This window comes from Phalacrocorax aristotelis, chromosome 1 (genome assembly GCF_949628215.1).
Source record: "Phalacrocorax aristotelis chromosome 1, bGulAri2.1, whole genome shotgun sequence".
Lineage (NCBI taxonomy): Eukaryota > Metazoa > Chordata > Aves > Suliformes > Phalacrocoracidae > Phalacrocorax > Phalacrocorax aristotelis.
In genome coordinates this window covers 59,311,956-59,334,476 of record NC_134276.1, presented here as the reverse complement: position 1 = coordinate 59,334,476, position 22,521 = coordinate 59,311,956, and the positions used below count along the sequence as shown (strand labels likewise).

General features: G+C 42.4%; 1 protein-coding gene across 3 annotated transcripts in view; it reads left to right on the top strand.

The window, feature by feature from the left end:
- Positions 1 to 20,282: 20,282 nt before the first annotated feature.
- The window catches only part of DOCK9 (dedicator of cytokinesis 9), a 134,609-nt gene continuing 132,370 nt past the window's right edge, over positions 20,283 to 22,521 (top strand). For 2 of the 3 annotated variants that reach the window (XM_075089956.1, XM_075089945.1), the window contains exon 1: positions 20,449 to 20,718. In XM_075089956.1, the coding sequence (XP_074946057.1) occupies positions 20,602 to 20,718 (117 nt within the window). In that variant the 5' untranslated portion in view covers positions 20,449 to 20,601. Of the gene's footprint in view, positions 20,719 to 22,521 lie in introns of all 3 variants that reach the window. The other variant, XM_075089964.1, reaches the window with a different exon arrangement.

Below are 22,521 nucleotides of genomic sequence, written 5' to 3'. Positions count from 1 at the left end.
AAAAGCTGTCTTGAGGTTTACTATAGCCCAACACAGAATAACTTTTGCACACAAAACACCAGCAAGAGACTCGATACTATCACTTGGTACACAGCATATTTCTAGCACTTTCAGTTTCAGAGTTTCAGACTCTTCTTTCATGTAAACATGTTTGGTGGAATTTTTCATAACTTGTGCTCACCAACCAGTAATATTTCTTTCAGACACTTGTCATCAAACCTAACTAGAATGTTTGCTGGGGCAGTGGATGAGCAGTCTCAAACAAATGATTTATAATCATTAGACCACTTGTAAACACAGAAGGACTTACAGAGGGATTCAGAAACAACAAATTCAAGAGTGACTGAATCAAGACTGTGATGTCCATTTTAGGAAGGATTTTGAGGTGTTACATCAATCAGGGATTTGGTATTCACCCAGATAAAAAAAGGGATCCAGAACGCTCACTGTTTTAAAGGACTTTTCCTTAGAAGAGGAAGAGTGCACAAACCCCAGTCAGCAGGGTTTTTAAGTGTCAAAGCTCAGACACCAGGAAAAAATGCCCCATATGAAGGGGGAATGGAAGCCTAAACAGAAGATGCGCTGTGCGTATGCTAGCTGACACATCAGCTCCTAGATAGTGCTGTTGTTACTTACAGGAATTACGGACAGAAAGTTGAGGTGTGTACAGACACGGATGCTGGCCAGTGCCATCTTGCAGCCACAGGTAGTAAAGAAACACAAGGGGCATCCAGGCATCTCTGCTCTCATCAAAAGAACATGCTGGGAACAAGGCAATGATGGTAAAAAGGCTGCTCCCCAGTGCTGGTTTACAAGTGGGAATTAAATGTCTCTCTCTCTAGCTGGGGCTTTGTCCAGGTGATTCAAGGGGCTAAAGTACTCACTCACCTACTCCACCATTCACCTTCATCAATACCACCTCCATGAGAAGCGTGGCGTTACATAAGAGAGGGACACTATGGTGCTGTACTGCTCAGCTATTTCATCTCTTTCACACACAGCCCTGAACACCCCCAACTCGTGAATGCAGCGCTCAGAAGGGGCTATTTCTGCGTACCCACTCAACAGCTCGGATGGCTCTATGGGAATTCTCTTCTGTAAACACCATGACTAGGTTATGTGCTGAATCGACTTGTTTCCTTTTCTGTTTTGACTGTTCCTTTAGTAGTCAAGTACTCAAAAATTATGCAAAGGTAAAGGTTTGATTCTCCTTTCACATTCATGTGAATTCAGACTCAAATTTTATATATACACACACACACACACACACATATATACACACACACGTGCGCGCATGTATTTTGCTCATCATGACTGACAGCCCTGGAGCATGGAATTATTTGTCTGGAGTACATGTACGAACAGGCTGGTAGCAGTGTGTGTTTCACTACCCACCTTTGCCATTTTGCCTCAGCACTGAAGAGGCTGCAAGATGAAAAGGTAGCCCAGATATATTACAGCATCCTGTAATTTTATTATGAGACTTACTATATTTTGTGGTCTTCTTTTAACCCCAGAGACTGAAATCCAGAGATTTCCTCAGAAGCTCTGCTTTGATTTTTCCAAAGGAAAAGCTTTGAGGTCTTGACATTGCAAAGAAAGATTTGAAAATTGTGATGCAAGTTTGCCAAAGAGATTCAGAAGGAAAACACCAAAAATCATAAAATGCACTTTATTATCCAGGGAGGCCAACTCACGTGTTTTGGGAAATGCAATCTGCAGCATTGTGTAGGGTCACTTCTGCCCTACTTCAGCTATGCAATCACTCACACCCCCCAAAATTATAAAGCATTACTACTATTATTTTGTAATATCCTCTGGTCCCTGGTTCGGATGAGCTATGCAAAGGATAGCGCAATGGTCCTGTTGGGTTTTCTTGAACTTCTTGGGCAAGCCTACCGGTGATCTTAAAACACAGCTAGCCAATGCAGCTCTTCTTTGGGGAGATCAGAAGGGGTCAGAGGGAGCAGGTCAGAATATTATTAATTTGAAGAAATGGATCGTGCCTGTATACATTCAAAATAGTTGAAAGCATACAGAAACTCTGTGCTTAGACCTCATGTTCACACCTTTAGGTATTTTGGGGAGTATCATCTAGCCAGTGTCTTGGCGTGCACAGCTGACATCGCTGTTGCTATTTGCCCCTTCTTCAAAAGAGACAGAGGCAGGAATTGTTCAGAAACAGTGAAGCAATTTGGGTTGGATAAAATGTCAAAAGGATGAGGTATTTTTAAACCCACCAACCTCAGATGATAAAATACTGCAAGACTGGAATAGAGAGCAGAATTATTAAATGACATGGAAAATGAAACAATACAACAAATCTAACAAAATTGGCCAACAGTTTGTGTAAGCAAGGTTGCTTTCAACGCAGCCATTCTCTCTCCCCGTCAAAATGAATTTCAGAGTTGAAAGTCTCATAAGTTTCATGGTTATAAGAAAAACTGATACAGATCCTTAGATGGATTAAGTCAATCTAGCTCCATCCATTCATTCCCTTGAACCAAAATCAGTTTGTTACCGTTGAGGATCTGGCTTCTTCCTCCTCCACAACTGAGCATCTCACTTACAAAATGTGTGAGTTTATTTTAACTGTGTTAAAGTTCATTTTCTTTAGGCATGCGGTTCTGTTGCCTGAACAGAATATACGCAGCTATAATTATTTTTGTGACTAGTTTGCCCTCATAGTTGTGGGTGATTAAAAAGGCTTTGCCATATTTGGTTGGCAGAGTGGTAAGCACCTTTAAAAATATTGTAATTGGGCTTTGGGTCTTTTTTTTTTTTGTCTAGCATTGTTAAAAGTTTAGTTAACACCTTTGTTGGAGCTGACTTCAGGAACACGCAAATGAAAACTTCTCTGAGTTGTTTTGTAAAGCACAGCTAATTACTACAGTGAAGTATGACTGTAGAAGTACAGTAGGAAGTAGGAGAATCATAGCTCATAAATAAAGATAAGAAAATTATAAAAGGTGTGACTGATATGTATGTAATTACCTGCTTGGGAGACAGCCTGATCTGGAAGAACCAGAAGAGGTTTGGGAGGCAGGAAATCCTGTGTCGTAATCCTCATTCCACCTATGGCTCGTGCTGCTGTAAGCAAGTTGCTCTGCCTCTCCTTCCCCAAACGGTAGTCACTCAATGAGAGTCACGTAAGGATTTATTAATAGAATAGGCAAAGCACATGAAACACTTAAAGTGTGATTTAGGTACTTAAGTATATTACATGGCACAGATATTGTCCCAAATGAGAATTCTCTTGCACCATTCTCCATATCCTGTTCAGAAGTGAGGAAATGGAGACTCATCACTTCTCAGTGGTTGCTCCTTGGAAATTAAGCAAATCTGATTTTTGTTACTTTAAAGTAATGGATTACAAAGCAGACTGCTAGAAGGGATTTATCCCAGTAAGGTGCATGATCATCAAAAGAGTGCTGCCAAAGGGCTGCTGATAGCACAGAATCGAGACTTTGTGTCTCCTTCAGCCAGGAACAAGAAATCAGTGTCAATCCTCAAAAAAAAAACCCAAAACCAAACCAAAAACCCAAACAATGAAGTCTCAGTTATTGACAATTAATAGCCAATAAATCTGAAACTCCATGTTAATCCAGAATTTTACTCAAAAGCAATATTTATAAAAGGATCTCCTGTTTTGTAACATCTCACTCCTACAATAGACAGAGGGAAAAAAATCTAAAGATGGGGAAATCCAAGAGGAAGTAAACTGGAGGTTGAGTCAACACTGTAACCGTGCAGTCAGAGGGCAGAGGTAAAATCCTGAAATGCACACATCTGCCTCAGTGAGCTTTGTTGAACCAGATCCAGACGCGTTCAGACAGAGGGGGGAGATTCCAGTCATCTCCATCGCATTCCTCAATATTCAGATGCCATTGTGTGTGAGGCATCTTACAAACACAGCTGGAACATCTGTGTTTTCCCATGTTACATGATGACTGCCAATTTTTAGTACTGCCTTGTTTATATTGTCTCATTGGTAACATATAAGCTGTACATTTGGAGTTGTTTACCCACCTCAAGCCAGAACAGATCACCTTTTTAACCTGTTAAGGGTTAGCATGGGTCTGGTGAAAGGATTCCTGCACGAGTTCCTTCCAGACTATTGCCACCAATGCACAGGCTTTTAGGGCACAGGAAGAGGAACAAACCCATTCAGGTTCCTCCTAGGACAGTCTGTAAATCCTTTCTCTTTTCAGTATATATAATTCAAGGAGGATTCTTACCTCCACTAAATTAATGTAATTAATTTAGGCAAAGTCACCTCACATACATGTCAGATAGGCCACAGCACCGTGGCTTCTCTAGCCCCTATACCTCTGTAACATCCATTCACAGAGAAGTCTTGTGTTTCGTGTTGGGGTGGATAACTGCACCCTTACAAGGTAGAGAGACTGAAATATGTTGACCTCTTTCATACTTCTCTGTTCTGAGTCATTGCTGAGCAAACACAAACTATTGTGAAGAAAAGAAACTAAGAAAATGTCTGAGCAGAGCAGTGGAGGTGCATGTGGGTCCACTGGTGCTAAAAACAGCTGGAAATGTAGAGGGTAAGTGGGGACATTTTTGACCTTCATCTGGGAGGTGAAATCAGAGTGGTGCCAGCAAAAAAGACAGGCTAATGAAAGGTATTTTGCCTTTTTTGTTACAAAATTTATTTTGCCTGGGTACTTGGAAGATAATGACTATAACAATACTACAACTGCAGCAAAATGGAAATCAGCCAGGTCATAGTTTTGTTTCTGGCAAGGAGCACTTAATGTCTTTGATAGTGTTTCATCAAACCAGGCAGATGAATTATGAAAGAGTAAGTGAATTGAGGCATGTGAGAAAGCTGTTTTCATCAGAAGGTAGACAAGAGGGTGAAATACTGAAGAAGGTTGACTGATTTAGGGCTGACCGTTTTAAACAGTTGACTTGGGCGAGGCAAGACTATTTGGAACATAACATTCAGAACTGGAAAGCTGGAAGACGTGGGTTAAACGTTAACAAAACAATTAGAATTTGAGAAACAGAGGAAGTTACCTAGCTCAGCTGGAACGTACAAGAGGAAGGACAATAGCCTTGCACAGATGCCAACACAGAGATTTCAGAGCTCTCCAACAGAAAAGCCCAGAAGCAGAAAGACAAGCATGGATCAAATTTCAAATCCTTTAAAAAAAAAAATTAAGGAGCTATACACATTGTAACAAACAACATGAGCCAACACAATGTCTGGCATGAGGATGGTGGTGTAAGATCTGCATAGGATTACGTCACTGCAAGAGCTTGCCAGCAGTAGCAGGTTGCGCACAACAGGCTCAGAGGGATGACAGCAGCCCCACCAGCTCAGAGGAATGCTTTGTACAAGCAAGCATTGACTCTACAGTGCGCCAGGGGAACGAGCAAGTGAGTGAAGAAAGGAAGGAAAGAAGGAAGCATTGTTCAGAGAACAAATGGGATATTTGCACTCAGGTGTGCAAGCCAGCGTGATGCCAAAGGCCACTGGTACTTGGGAATATCAGCAGCAGTAAAAGGGTGGCAAGGGAAAAAAACCCGTTCTCACTCTGGCTAGCTGATCATCAGTAACAAGGGTGCACTATCTAAAGAGAGTGATTTGGCAGAGCCTAAGGCAGGACTATGGGATGGTTGTGGGGATTCTGAAGTCCCTCTGTGCAACAAGGACCGCAAACACTGAAAGGCTTTAAGCGGGAGACTACAGGCATGTCTTTTGATTCTTGCTGTTTGCTCTATCTCCAGGTGAACTGGGAGCCAAGCTAATTGAAGGGAAATGTTCAGAGTCACCCTAGTAAGACTCTAGTCACAGATTCCTGAAGATAAGTATTTAACATTACTCACTGCAGGTGGCTTTGCAAGCATCCGGAAAGCTGGGGTTGACGAGAGGGCTGAATCAAAAAATTGTAAAACTACAGCATTACCTCTAGCAAGCAGGGAATGCAGAAAAACCTGCTATGAGAAAGGTGCCTTTGTGAAGGATTGTGAGGCTACAGAATCAGTGGCAGGCCCAAGCCCTCAGTGTGAGACTAATCAGCCAGGCCTAGGATTGCTGTGGAATGTACAGGACCTCTGGCATTCCCCTATACAAGATGTGGCTTTTCCTGTACTTTCATGGCAGCTGGTCACTCTTGGGGATCGTCAGTAAGCAGCTTCTGCACTTAAATGGATAAACTGTACACAAGCCATATCTCCAGTACTGCATTCAGCCGACCCTGTGCGTGTGAATTGCATATCTGACCCATGCAGGTGCTGCAGTTAGATGCACCGTGGCCACATGGAACAGCTCTCCATCCCATGGCACTCATTGGCCAGACTTGATCTTCACACATGCTGTGTAGACAATCCACATATGCTACAAGGCAGAGTAGAAGCCTTCACTATACTGCCTCAAGACTCCAAAATCTTTATGACATCCTTGAGTACAAGGCTCAGCTCACACTGTGTGCATGGTGGGGAAAAATAAGAGGTTTTCATCCAGTTCTGGAACCTTCACTTTCTAGTGAAAGCCAAGGCTTGTCCCTCAGGAAATGTAGTAGCCCGAGGGGCTGTGAAAACGTAACAGATGCCACTCAGCCTACATCATGTCTATTTTTCACTAGTTCTGGACTCCTTTCAACAGTTTTGAACACTGTTCTTTTGGGGCCTAAAGTGTGTTACTGGAAGAGTCAGCTCTTAATTTCAATAAAGGCTGCCCTCCTGGTAACCATTACATCGCCTTGGAGGGCAGAGAAGATCCAGGGTCTTGTGACAGCATTCGAGTATGCAATATTTGCAGTATTTCAGTCAATCCTTCTTCTCCCCATTTCCAACTGGCTTGAAGTTCTGTGGAAATCACTCCCATCTACACCTTGACTTCCTTTCCTAAACTTTGTCTCACCCCAGAAAAGTAAGACTTCAAATACCTGCTGTAAGGGTTTTCAGCTGAGGCAGAAGAAAAATAATTCAAGGATATGCCAGTAATATTCCCAGAAGGAGAGAAGGGGAAACTTTAAGAGGTTATCCATGATAACATGATGCTAACCTGAGGCATTTTATGGCTGATCCTCAGCTCATCCTCCTGGTGCACAGGCAGAGCTCTGTGTGCCCATCCAAGCTCTGCCACCAGCCTGCGTTTGCAGAGCAGGTAGGAGGACTTTTGACACCCACTTCCCAGACATTACTCTTCAGCGAAGCCTCTCATGTCAGAAGCCAGTGCTGCTTTGGGAACATCCTGCAGTCATTACGTAGGCTATCTGTGACTCAGCGACAAGCCATTAGATAACTGTGTGCTGCCACCACGAACAGAACATTTCTGTTAATGTTTCTTCTTAATGGAGAAAAAAGAAGCGGTAAAGTTTTGAAAAGTAACACCCATGCAAAGTTGAAAATCTCCATTTCTTTACAAGTGCCACAGATTCCTGTGGTTATGAGATCCTTTTCTGTAGGGGAAGCCAAATGATGATTCAGTCTGCTGTGTGTACTCATATTGTTCAGGGTGGGAGCGCAAGCCCCCACTGACACCACTGGTGAGTTCACGTGCGCCAGAATCTGTGGGAAGAGTCTTTCAAAGACCCACAGTTACTGCAAGAAAAACTAACTTTTTGCCCTGACCACATCTGGATATGGATGTGGATGTGGTCAGCCCTGGGTTCTGTCCTAGTGTCGCCTGAAGCAAAATTATTTGTCCCATGAAGCCCTGTCTAACCTCATGCTATGGCAAATATGACAGCAAATATTTTAAAACAGTTATTTTAATTTCTGTGACATGCCCTTGGACTGCTGGATCAACTGCTGACAGAGTTAAGAACCTGACACCAGCCTGGAGGTGGGCTTTCTAGGTTGTTTTTTTTTTTTTTTCTCTCTCTCTTTTTACCATTTTAGTCGCAAACCAAAGCAGACATGATTATCTCATCTGTCACTGGGAAGGAAGTGGCATTGTAAATAGATAGGATCCAGACCACATAGCACTTTAAAGATCCAATTGCAACACGCCGATACACAAATAGTGACAAATAGGAAACCACTGCAGCCTTTCAAGCATCAATGAAAAGCTTTCACGAGGACTATCGCCATTGTCAGCTATTTCATTCATACCTCCGAGGACCATCTTACGTAGAGTGTGCTGCAAAAGCTCCTTCTCAAAGCTGCATGTTCAGCTTTAATGAGGAAAGGAAGTGGTAGGCAGAAATAAAGTAATCGAACTGCCACAATTCTGGCAACCCTTAATGAGAATCAATGAGAAGTGAAAAGTACATTATGGGTGATGTAGACTTTTGAAAGGAAGAATGTTACCAAGAAGGGCAAGGTTAGAAGCTCAGCATTAAAACTAGGCTTAAAGATATAAGCAAAGACTCAGCCTGAAATAAATTATCCTCACGCAATCAAGCATATACTTAACTGTACTTCTCATACAACTTAGCTTAAACAGTCTTCCAGTACAAGTAGTAGTTGTTCTTATCACAGCAGGTGTTTTCTGAAATTTTGTGTCAGCATCCATTGCAGGTAAACCAACCTGTCTGTGGAAAACAGTTCCTTTTACAAAATCTTGGGGCTTTTGATATCTAGAAGAATTAAATAAAACACGTTGTTGCCCACCGTTCTGAATTTATAAGTGACTGATATCCACAGCATATCATCTGTTACTGCCTGAATGGTTAATAATTTTATATTTGTAGAAATACTATTAAGTCTGATTCTGCTAGCAATTCTAATACCCTAACTTTAATCTTTTTAGGATTATTACCCATATTTTCAAACAAATATTTATAGTTCAAAGGGGGCTTTTCAGGGAGCAAGGTGCTTCTTGGTGTGAACAGAACTGGCAACACTGTTAAGGTAGACTTTAATAGTAAACAAAGAACTTAATTTGCTAGATTTCTCTGAATATTATGTGTTTGATTTGTATATGTAATAACCTATAGGAGCTTATTTTTATGTGTTATGCTCAAAACTGTAAGCTTAAATTCTGCTAAGTCTTTGATATATGTATTAGAACCAGAAATAGTTATGAATAGGGATAAGTCATTCTTTGACGCTTCCAGTGAAAGCTTATCTGCACCAGACTGTATTATATAAATACCCAAGTTTCATTTTACCAGCCAAATAATTGAAGTACATGTAATATACTTCAGAGCCTAATGCTACTAAGCTGTGCAAAATCTGTTAACAATACAGAGAATACTATTAATGCAAATACTGCCATGGGTAATTTCCCTTCTCTTTTTTTTTTTCTTCTTTTTAAAAGTAAATGAAATACAGACACCTGACCTGAGGAAGCCCAAAGACTACATGGCGAGGGTGTTTTGCTCATGTGTATTTCTGAGTGAAAAACAGAATAAGGGTTATTCCATTCTGCATCTCTGAATGAAAAGTACAATCAAATACATTTTGAAGTGTCAAAGGATGTTGCTACTCAGGAAGAGTTCAGATCACAATCCTGTGTTTGTCTTGCAAGGGGCACAGGTTATGTGCATTGTGCTGACCTCATTGACACAACTGTATTGACCAGAGGAGCTCTATCCTGTAATTTTACAGTTAGTTTTGATTGCATGGTGCAGACATATCCCATCAGTATCCTTGTCAAAGTCCAGTTTCACACTTTCGTCCTCGCTCAGGCTGTAGCTTGAGAGAGAATCTCATGTGGAACAGCTGTGGAGACAAAAGTTAGATACCTAAAAGATGGATATCCATATCTGTACCAGTTGCATTATACTTCCTTTAGTGCTGGTGGTAGGAAAGAGGCACCTCCAGAGAGCAATTTGTCTTACTCTAAGGTAAGTAGCTGAAGTAGATCAAATGAACTGCCCTCTGGAGATACTTGTTGCTGTTCCTCATCCATATAGTGGGCTTTAGGCAACAATTTAGGTGGTGAGATGTACCCCAACTTCATTGTCTACGTGGTTTTGAAAACAGAACTGAGCTGTTTGAGACATTTAGGCCTTCCCCACGTGGGAGGCATATGCAAAGGCTTTGGTGGGATCCCACAGTTACTGGAAATTTGCAGCTTTCCTCAAGGCTGTAGTGGTACACCTCCAGGACCTAGTGTAAACCCAGACAGCCTGACACCCCCTCTAGAGTACGCTAGCCGGCTATTGCTGTAGCCAAAACAGTCTTCTGTGCTGCTGTCTTAGGGTATTCTGAAGGGGCACGATGGGGCATTCTGCCAACTCTATGCCACCCAAAAAATACCCTTATGATAACAAAAGTCACAGATATAAGGGGTTTTGTTGCCCACTTGTATGAAGGCAGCTCACATAGGCTGTGGTAGAAGCCAGAATCTGAGTTCAGATTTTGCAGTATCCAGCCATTTACAGCAGGCTTTTCCTCAACATTTTGCACTGAAATGCCGCATCTGGCACAGCCCAGTGCCTCTTCCATGGTGTGCTGCAGACCTCATGAACTATTCTGCACTGGAGCTTACACCACCATTGCCACACCTGGAGCTGATAAGAGGTGCAGCTTATTTGAAGCTCAGCCCATGGAAAGGCTATGGGGGCTGGAGATCTGGCTGGAAATGACATGCTGTGACAGCAGCTGGTGGTCAAGGAAAGCTGCTAGGAATGATGTCACTGCAGGGCAGCCATGTATTGGTGCTCACACCCATGTTTAGGGAACTGACTGTTTGGTTTCATTAGGTCCTCTGGCTGCTGGAACATAATACTCTTTTGAGTGGGAAGGCACAGCCTCAGTTTTCTAGGACACCTACTTACACTGCTCTCTACATCAGTTATGCACTCTTTTCAGTCTAGCCTGACATAGCCTTGTGGACAAGGGAACAGTCAATTTTTGAAGAAGGTGACATAGGACAGGAGTTTTTCACAGGCCTGACCTCAAACAAAATTATATTTTTTCCTGTTGGATGAATTTGCTCTGTTTTAAGCTCATAGTTATAGGTACTTTAACCATTTACATTGGTTCTCTGCAGATTTATAAAACCCAGTGTGATACACTTTAAAAAATGCACTAAATTCAGATTTCAAGTTCATTTTAGCAGCAAGTAAAATGTTTGGCTTGCAAAACATGCCTTTCAGTAGGCTGAATGTGTTTCCGTGCTAGGAGTTTCCAGGAAACTCTTAGGTTACAATTACGAGAAGTTAAAACTGCTGCAGTAGAATTGTTAACTGGAAGCCAGAATTTCCTTTACACCATTCCTCTTCTGCTTAGTCCTAACTGGACATCACTTAATGAGCTGGCTTAAATACTTTGTTTCTTTTCTTCTTCTGTTACATTGTTTTGGTATTTGTGTGATTTTTTTTTTTAAAATCCTAACCTCTATTTGTTCTTTGGTCTGGTTCTTCTACGTTATACTGGATTATCTACTTAAACCAGCAGTGTCTCACAACGCTTCCAGGTTATGGGACTCGCTCCTTTAAATTTATTAGGGATATGCCCGATTTTTAAAATAGGTTAAAGACATTTTTTATATTCCTTTCCAGGCTTTCTAATTACATGGTCAGTAATCCAAAGAAGAATGTAAGCAGGAAAGTCTGTGATAAGAACAATAAAAACAGTGTTTGCTCTAAGGAATGAAGCTGAAGCAGACTTCACAAACTAAAGGAAGAGAGGAAAGAAGGTAATGGGTGAATTCAGCTGGAAGGCACAGAGATTTTTCCTTAAAAACAATTTAGACGATGAGAAACTATGAGTGAAGATAACTAGAGCATAATATAAAACCCGAAGAAAGAAATGGAAACGTGATTTAATAAGGCTCAGCAAACAACAAATCTAGGGATGATACTGCAAGACAGATGGTATCCCAAATATATCCCTGCTCCACACACTCAGATGACCCCTTTTCTTAAAATTAAGATGCAAGGAGATGACCCTGAGAAAGTGAGAAAGCAAGGAAGGACACAGCTGGAATGCTGGCTGGGAGAGCCACAGGGACAGAGGACAGTTTGTTTGATCCTATCTGTCTGTTTGCTACTTGAACATAGATCTGAAAGATGATAAAGCCTACTTTTCAGCACCCAACATATTATGGAGTTCTTGCAAAATAAATGCAAGGCTTGTTAAAAGCAGTAGCATTTGTATTTAGTTGGTTTTTACTCACTATTACCATGGGACTGAGCAAACACACTGAGAAATGGAAACAAAATTACCATCAGAAGAAATGACACACATAGCTTTATGTTTGCTTACTTATTGTATACATAAAATACAAAAATAATAGATATGTTTATATGGTTGTTTGTATAGCAAATGTGAGGTTTACAGACAACTTGTCACTGCTGCAGCTGCTGGAATGCACCAGTACATCTGTGGCCACGCATCTCCTTACAGCTGCTTTTATATTTGGAGTATAAGCCATGTTAGCTTCTGAAGGATTTATCAGTCTAGAGGACAGCTGTGGTGTGTTTGGGAGAGAACCTAAGGACAGGATCACTCTAAAATAAAACTGTGTTTGGCTACTCAATCTTCCAACATGTGAGACTTCTACAGAGAAGACTGCCAGTGGAGGAGATAGAGCCTTCCAGAGATCTCCTGCAGTTAGTTCCCCGCTCTACACCACAGGCTTTGAAGGCTTCTTTCTGTGTATGTTTCTTGTCTAACAGGAAAAAAAAAAATGATAACATGTGGATGGATGAATGGATGGAATATGTACTACTAGAAAAAAAAATCAAAACATTCCAGCAACCACACTTTTTTCCATGAGAAAAACCCCACGTTAGTCTCAATGCTTATTAAGCTTCTGGAAGGCTCTTAGATGTTCTGGTTGCTACATATAATACTGCCAGAACAGGGTAGCTGTAGCTTGCAAATAGACAATAAGCTGACCATTTTGTTCACACATGCATTTAAAATTAAATATAAGGACTGTTTGGTAGCTTTTGGAAGACAGAAGAGTAAAATCTAAGTGATATAAATCTCCTGGAGCAAGCAACACCAGTTCTGAATGTAAATGACTTTTCCTTTTGTGTATTTTCTTTTGAAACAACATAAAAACACGCTAAACAGCGCATCAGGAAAACCTAGGAAATCAAGTCTAAAATGACCTTTTTTCTTTGTCCTTGCAAAGGAAAGCTGACAAATGCTCATGAGCATCCATTCATCATGTTTCATAGGAAAATAGGAGACAGTAGTCATCCTGAGCCAGTCTGTATTGATTCATGCGCAGGGATCCTCCTCCAAGACCATTGTGCGAAATAGCTAAGCACATTCCAGTTGCCCTTTTAAGAAATCTGAGTTTTACCCTAAGTCACATTCATCATTGGTCACATTTGAAAGGTTTCAAATACTAATTTGAATTATTATTTAGGTTAGGAGATATTACTTTTAGGAAGTCTTGCACCAGGTTATAAATTCCAAAGTCTGTTGTATAGTCCAGGATTGATTATGAATCTTTATTTCTTGGAAAGATGTCCGACTTTTGCCCTTTCATTTGGTACTAGTCGTGATAATTTCAGCATTCTGTTTTACGATTTTCTTATTTACACCACTTCCACAAATTCACTCCTGCAGCTGTTCCTCATGTGATTATTTCTAGTAGTTTCATTGTGGTTACCCATGTGAATAAGGCTTATTGTTGTGGTATACCATCGTAGGCTACAAATATGAGAAAATTATAAAGGGACAGGAAACTTTCAAACCCTTTAAATGATTTCTTTTGGTTTTGGATATATATTCTTTTTTTGGTTTTGCTTGGGTTTTTGTTGTGTGTTAAGATTGCCCTGCAGCTATTTAAAAATAGCTTTAAAAAGTTTAAAAACTGCTTCCACTGGTTTACTTTAAGCAAGTCAACCACAGGATAGCAAGCAGTTTCAAAATCTGCCAAACCTTAAGCTGGTAGAAATTAGGCAATTATGCAGTTATTTTTATTAGCTGCATTTTTATTACCTATACAGTAAAATATTGTATAGATTATTTTATGACAGTCTATGACATTTATTTGTGACAGTATAACTGCTATGATTATTATAAATGACAGTCAGATTAACTGGCAAGGAAGAAAGCATAGGAACCAAAGTCTAGTATTTTGGAGTATATACTTATACTGCAGAAACAGGCTTCTAAACACACTGATGTGATGGATACTGGACAAGCATGCACTATACAAAAACATTCTGTTTTCCCTTTTTGTGAACAGCATATGGTGAAAACTGTTCCCTGGTGCCAGCATAGATCTCCGCTGCATCGGTTACTCTGCCATGGAGATAAGAACTATGAGCTTTTGGACTCGCATACAGTGTAAACAATCACCGCTTATTCACTTTGCTGAATACAGCTCACATCTACTACTTATTTCTCAGCTTGTGTCTTGGAACTGTATCTAAACTGACCTTGAAACAAGAAACACTTATCCAAATTCTTCGTGTATGAAGAAGTTACCTACTCAGAATGAAAGAAACATGAGTGATGCCAAATTAAGGGAATGAGCAGCCAAGTCAATAATGGAGGATTTGTAGTCATAAAGACCTCTTTGAATTACAGTGTCTGCAGGAGACCTTGCCAGTACTGCTATGTGTTAGGTGGTTATCAGCCATCTTGTCCATGGTGCTTTTAGTTTAAAGTGGGTTAGGAGTCACAAATATTAGCACTGCAAGAAATATATTATTGGTTTGTGTAGAAAGGGATGTAGTTTTATAATAATAAATAGTGCACCTGAACACTGAAGAATTGAAGTACCAGAATCAGTTTTAATGGAAACGTCTTTGACAACATCAGGAAGGACTGATTACAGATAAGAAATCCGGGAATCAGCATATGGTCCAGCTTAGCTGGAAATCTCCATCACTACTGAGCAGAAAAATCCTCTTCTAAAGGCTACAACCACCCTTATGTTGATAACAAAAGAAAGGTGTCCCCCATGGTATGCACTCAAGCTGCTGCTGGTGGTCATGACATGAGGCCTCTTGTAAAAGTGCATAGGAACCCTAGACAGCAGTTTAATGAGAGCTGTCAAAATAAACACACATTTAAAATTGTAGAAGTTAAACCTTAAATAATTTTAAAATCTGAGTTAATTGGTACAAAATCTTATGCATCCATTTTTACTTTTGTTAAATGTAGCCTTCATTACCTCAGTTTAACACAAATTATCTAGACTGAGTTTAGACAAACAAATAATCTAAACCAAATTCAGAGTAGCTACTGAGAAGTTCTGCATCAATTTGCTGTCGGGTTTAAAATCATGCAGTTGTTGTACTCCATTGAAAATAGCAGAAAATTATGTGGAATTCTGCTCACATTACATGACTAACCCCCCAAAAGATGTTACTAATACTCACATGTAAGCTTTTACAACTAACACTGAAGAAGGAATATCATCCCTGAAGCCTGAATTAAACTGATTGACTGATAAACAGAAACAAGTGTCATAATTGACTTGAGTCAGTGGAAAAGACAGAAAGTGAATTATTCTGCATCCTGCTGAACTTGCATAAGAATTCATTTACGTAGAACTATAGTAACCCTAGTTGGAGTTTAACGAGGACATGAAAGGTAACACCACCTCTGCTTTTAAGAAAAAAGAAGCTATATTTATGCTGTGTGTCAGTGCAGAGAAAGACTTCATTGCTTATGTCAATCCTGCAATACCTCCACTGAACATGAGAAATACAATTGGAAAAAAAAGCTTTTCGAATTGCACCTGAACGGGTACAAAGATTACAGCACATGTACTTGGTCCTTCCTCAAGTTTCTATTGGCAGGGTTACAATAACCAAAACACAGAGTTACACTGAAACTGATTACATCATTCTGCAAAGCAGGTAACGCATGTAGTTTTTTGAACAGTAACACGCTGGAAGTTACTGAGAAACTTCAACTAAAATTTCCTTCCTGCCCTTCGCCACATGATACACCCAAATTTCCAGGTAAGGAATAAAGCAGAATATTTTTTGCATTTCCATTTATGAGCAACAGAGACACACATACATGCTCCTTCTTACTAATATAATTGAAGGAAACACCATCAAAGTAATTTATAATGTATCTGCTCAGTGGAAATACACATTTCCTCTACCTTACACTAAATAGCTGGTTTCAGGTATTTGAATTTAAGATGAATAAAAGACTTTGTAGAGCTGGCGACACTGTCTAATAAAAAGAATGCACATTATGGATTTCATGGGGTATATCAGTGTTGTACAATCAAAGTAATTTGCAAATGTTTTTACTTTTGGCACATTGTTATATTCCACTGGGGGGTTGCATAGGGAAAGAACTAAAAGCTGCTATTCAGAAATATCTGTGTGTGCTGCTCACATAATATTTGGAAGGAGAGATCAGCTGTATCTGGGAAAAAGCCAGTCTTAGCCAGATGCAGGAAAACCACTCTATTATTCCTTTTGGCCATTGGGAGATTTTTAAAAAGGAGCTCAAATGAACCTGGTCCAGCACATCACAGAATGGGTTAGTATGTCTGAAGATGATAAGAAAACCATCCATCAGTGGTATGGTTTTACTTTAATTTTTATAAGTGTACAGAACTAGTAGCTCATGTTAAATTAAAATACTGATAAAATGCTACCAGAATGTAGCTTTCTATGCTTCTGCCTTTCAGAGCACAAAAAACTGAATGCATCTTCTCTGGATTTTAAGATCCAGTTCTAAGTTGTTTATTATCTGTAAAATCTCCAGACTGCCTGCATATCTAATGCTTAGTGAGTACTCCCTTACTTCCTCTATTCTTTTAGCACTTACTCCGACCACATAATTTGTCATGATTTGGTGGCCATTAGCTCATCAGCTCTTTTCCTAACTGAATGGATTTGCAGACTAGAAAGGTGGGTGGTTATGATCATCTAGCTTGACCTCCATAGCAATATAAGCCAAGAAATTTTATAACGTGAATTTTGCTTTGAGTGCATAATTTGAGGGATGACTTAGAGCCCAGGGTTTATAAAAGATATTGAATCTTAATTTAGAATTTGGGAGATAGAGTTTAGTGGGTCCTTAGGGGTATTATACCAAGCAACTCCTCTTGTGGCTAAAAGAAAAGGATCTTATGCTTATTCTAAGTTAGCATAATTTTACCTGCCAGTTACTGATTCTCCCTGGCACCCTATCTGACAGATTAAAGAGCCTTTTAATATTTGAAATTTTCTTCTCTTGCAAATCCTAGTACGTTATGACCAAGCTTTTGTATAAGCTAAACAGATTCTTCTTGTCTCCTACTGAAAGGTGGATTCTCCTGGCTTTTCCAGTTTGTCAGTTATTTGTGTTAAAACGCAATACCAGTATTTCAGTAATAGTTTGATGAATGCCATATATAACAACATTATTACTACTTCTTAATATTCCTCTGATTTTACGTCCAAGATTTGTACCATAAGCATGAATCTTTGAGTTGTTCATAACCACACTGTAACACCTCTATAATTTGACTTCATATTCTTTGTATTTAGATGCCTTTTCCACTCATCTGTATTCAAATAGAGTTTAGCAAGCCCCATTCCACATGCACACTTCCCCAGCAAAAACGCAGGCTCCCCTTCAGAAGTAACATCTCCCTATAAATATTTATGTCTGCATCTGTGTTATAGGGTTGGAATAAAACCAAATCCTTCTTGTACTTTGCTGAACAGGTTCCATTCAATGATGATTTTCAAGACACAATTTCAGATCTGCTGGGTAGGTTTTTTTTGTTCAGATAAATATATGTTGCAAGTTTTGTATACAAATATTTAAAAATAGAATATTGCATAATGTCTTCACAGAAGCTCAAAATTATACCATTTCCTTTGCCAGGTGAAATACTAATCCCATTAAACAACAGGCCTAAATTCCAGCCAACCCTGCTTTTAGAAACTACACATGTTCTTACAGTTGATTTTCATGATTTTGCCGAAGGTTCTCGTCATGTTATTTTAGCTCAAATAACCTTTTGCTTTACGTTTCTAACGGGTACCAAATCCAATCCTCTCTTTCATTTCTGGAACAGACATAGACAGGTTGATTATCACCATGAATGGTCCAGAACCCATAGAATTCCAGGACATGACTTGGTCCCAAAAGTTTAAATGTTTTTACCTTTATCTGTTACTTTTTAGCATCCTTACTAAGTACTGATTGAATAAAACATGTGCAATTATATCCATAAAGTATTACTGCATTGACCAGGTTTCTATCAACTAAAGAAATGATGTTGTATATTGGCATTGTTACTGAAAATGGAAATATTTCCAAGTAGTAGGGAAACCATGCCACTGCCAAGATTTTTTCTTTCCTGATCCTGACATTTCAAAAAACCATATTCCCCTTGTCCTTTAGGCCACAGGCCAAGACTTTTCATTTATATATTTAGATATTATTCATTCTCATTGTTTCACAACTGCTAACTTATCATTTTAGCTTATCAGCTTCCATTTTACCGTTAACTGTATACACATTTTAATTGTCACTTTCATTTTCTTTCTTTAACTGAATGTGTTCAGCTGAAAAGAAGCTCTGATGATTGCAGTAATGTCATCTTTTGGGTATCATATACAGTCTTCCTAAATAAAATACCATTTACCTATTTGATGCGTTTTTCTTATGTCCCTCTACCTATACAAGTACCATTCAGAGTTTTTTCCAGACTTGGAACACTGTCCCTTTTCTAGCAAAGCTGCATAATATATATGAGAAATATTTATATATAGCAAATATATAATTAAATTATACCATTTTACATTTAAGCAACCATAAATTCAGTAGATTAGTCTTTTTGATTTGGTCAGAATTGTCAGAATTCAAAGCACTCGAGTGCCTTGAAAATAAGATGATTTTATTTTAGAAAATGGTCATGTATTATTTATACAAAATCTAGGGCATGTTTACTTGTGGAGGTTTGAGAGCTAGATGCACCCTACAGTTTGAGATAGAAAAATAAAAAAGATGATCCTAAGATAGTTCATTCTAGCTACCCTACCTAAATGTTTACATAGCTGCTCATCCAGTTCTGCATTCAGGTAATCTGTCTCACTAGCATCCAATGTTCTGATCTGGTAGCCTAAACATTGACTCATCAACATACCAGGGCTTAGATTTGTTAAATCAGGAACTCTAGGTGACTTTAATGAGCCTGACAATTCTACCTCTCTGGGCATTTTGTCTTTCTTAAGGTATAAAGCAATACAAATGCTCAAGTTGTAACAGATGTCCTACTAAAAAACCATTGGTCACGCACTTGAATAAATGAACCTTAGATACAGGTCTGCAAAGTATCGGGGGAAAGATCCTTCACCGACAAAAACTCTGTCGGTGTAATCTATGCATTTGTGTATTTGGGCTTTTTGTTTGCCATCTTTCTGAAAGAACTCCCTCAGTTATTTGGAATCTTATTAGTTACAGATGTGCTTGTGAAGCATCCAAGAAAGTAGGCCCCTTCTCTGGCAGGCATTTCTCAAGCGTGTAGCCCCAGATACAACCCCTTTATGACCTTTTTTCCCCCCCCCGACCTGAAATCCCCCCCGCCCCAACGCCCACCTCATCCTCAGCACTCAGTCACTCCCTCCCTCAGTGGTAAGCTCAGCGTCGAAGTGTTCTTAGTTTATATAGAAAGGTGCCTAAAAAGCCAAAGGCGTCCACGCCCTAGCGCTCTCCAGAGCTCCAAGCGCGGGAGCGCAGCCACGAGGCGCCCGATGCCCGCGCTCCCTCCGAGCTCAGCAGCACTACTGGGTGGTGCCCACTCGGTGCTCCGGGGACCCCAGGAGGGATTCGCGGCAGTTTAGAACGCCACAGCCACGCACGCTTGCGGGGTTATGAGCACACGCGTGCGACTTCACCGGCAAACAGAAACTCTCCGTGACAGGAAAACCGCCCGAAGCAAAAACCTCAAAACCGACGCTCCGCGAGGACGCGCGAGCCGCGCCGCCGGCAGCGAACGCGCTCCTTCCCGCCTGTGGCCGCCGTAGCGTCAGCAGCCACCTCGCTAACTTTTTGACTTTCTCGCTGCGTCACGTGCTTGGACAGACCCACGTTACCTACGTGCGTGCGTACACGGACAGAGGTACGAACACGAAGGGAAGCCGCCGGCGCGGAGCCCAGGCGGCAGCCCGTGGCCCTTCATACCCGTCGGCTACACCCGCTGCTCCAGCGGCGCGGGGCCGAGCAGAGCGGCGCCCATCGCCACAGCCCCCAGGCCTGGGCCCGCTACTGGGACCAGGACCGCGACCAGGACGCCGCCGGTACTCATCACATCCCGCCCCGCTGAGGGCGGGGCCGGCCCGGCAAGGGAGGGAACTTCCGGCTCCAACTGACCCCGCCCCTCTCCTTGGCCTCGGGTCCGCGCTAAGCCAATGAGGGTGGGGATTCGCAGCCGGGCAGGTAACCGGGCGCCCAATCGGCAAAGCGCCGCCGGAACAGGTGGGGGCGGGGCCTTGGCGTGCCGCGCCCGCGGCCCCGCCCCTTCGCCCCGCCAGCGGCGGCGCCAATCGGCCTCGGCGGCGGCGCCCTGCTCCCCCCGCCCGGCGGCGCGCGGCTGGGACTGGCGGCGGCGGTGGGGGGGCCGGCCTGCGCCGGCTCCGCGGGGGAGGGGCTACCTGCCGGGAGCGGCGAGCCGGCTGCCGCAGCCTCCCGACCGCCGCCACCCGCCACCGCCACCCGCTGCCGCCACCCAGTGAAGGGCCGCCCGGCGGCCGGGCCGTGAGGGCAGCGGGCGGCCCGGGCCGGAGGAGTCCGGAGGCGGCCATGGCACTAGTGGCGGCCCCGGAGACTCGGAAGTTTACGCGGGCGCTGAGCAAACCCGGTACGGCGGCCGAGCTGCGGCAGAGCGTCTCCGAGGTGGTGCGAGGTTCCGTCCTCCTGGTGAGTGCGGGGGCGGCCCGTGAGGGGCGAGGATGTGGGGCGGGGAGCCTCCGCCGGGGCCTCTCGGGGCTGCGGGGCAGGGGACGGGCCCGTTGATCCCTCCTGGGCCCGCCCGGGCTGTCGCGGCGGCGGGGGTGGGGTGGGGGTGGGGGTGGGGGGGTGAGGCCGGCGCGTCCCTGTACCGGGCTTGCGGCTCTTCGCCTCCCCGGCGGCTGCAGCGGGCGGGGCGGGGCGGGCTGAGGTGCGAAGGCTGCCCGCGGCAGCCGCGGGACCGGGATGCGGGGCACGGCACTCTCGCAAAACTGTCGGTCCGCTGCAAACTTCTCCCCGGCGTGAGGCGTTGCGGGGCGGCCGGGGAGCGGCGGGAGCCGCCCCGGGCCGGGCCGAGGGCCCTGCGCGCCCCCGCGACCCTCCACCTGTGGAGCGGGTGCAGCGGGCGCGCCTTGGCCTTGTTTGGCACACGCTTTCCTCTGCGTGTGCGAAAACGGCGGTGCAAAAAGGGAGCTTTCATCTCGCTGCCGTCCGCACGCTTTGCAACTCAACCACGGTTTTTTAATTTATTTTTTTTTTTTGTGGTGGCATGCATCGTTACAGAATGAAAGATGAGCGCTGGCGGGTCTGGCGGGAGTGTTTTGCCAGGTTATCTGGCGGTGCTGTGCCAGCACGTGGTGCCTGTTCGTGCCAGCTCACAATTGGGCACGTTAGTTTAATTGAGACTGCTGAAAGTGGATTTATGTGAAGGTGTTAGGTGGTGAGCTGAGGCAGCTGGGACCGGGAGAGAGGGAGAGAGAGAGTTGGCTTTTTGGCCTGGCTGTACCCAGGTGACAGCATCTTAAACAGCCTCAGCAAGGTTTTTCAGAGCTTCTCTTGGGGCTCTTATTCACGATATGCGTTTGTTTTCCATGTGGTTTTGGTATCTCCAAGGGGAATGTTTTAGTAAGCGCATAACCCTGTGTAAGTAGAGAGTTTTTGGTGCTGGGGGTTCCTGATACTGGAAGCTGATCTGTCATTTGGTTCTCACGCTTGCTAGTGTTAGGTATGGTCTCACCTAACTTTTTAAAACTGCTTGTCAGAACACTGTTTATCTTGTTACAGCTATGTGTTGTGGGAGTAACAAATGCTGTAGCTGTAATTCAAAGACAAATACCTTTCCTTCATAAAACGAGGGCTCTAAAATTAAATTGCTCTTTATTTAACTGGGTCATGGAATATATAATAGAAGACCTAACATGCTGAATAGTGACAGCTGTCCACAAGGCACTAGCACATATATGTGTAATGAACATTGAATATACATTAACACTTCTCCAGGGATCAAGTCTTTCCTAGGAAGAGTGGAAGGAGGTATATGTGTGTGTGTATATATATATATTTAAAAGTATTTTTCACATTGAGGGAGCATGAAAGGGATTTAGGTATTTTCATAACATAAACAAAAGTTTCTTTTGTAGTAATTGGCAACCCTGCCCTGCCCCCCTTCCTCTTTACAAGTTTTTTTTCCTTAATTCACTTATGACTAGTGTCATTGAGATGGAAAATGAGAGCTGGAAAATATTTATCTGATTCTTTGGTCAACCTGAATGAATTAAACACATAGCAGGATGGTATTCACTAATATTCCAGGTATCTTTGCCACAACAGCATATTCTGCAGAATTTTAAGGAGGTGGAAGAAGTGATGGTGTGAAGTGGTGTGATGGTGTGAAGTGGCATGCTGGCTCAATCTTATTCTGAATAAGGTCTTCGATCACTGTCTTGGAAAGCAAAAGTAGTGACTTACCACTCATGGCAACTTAACAGTCAT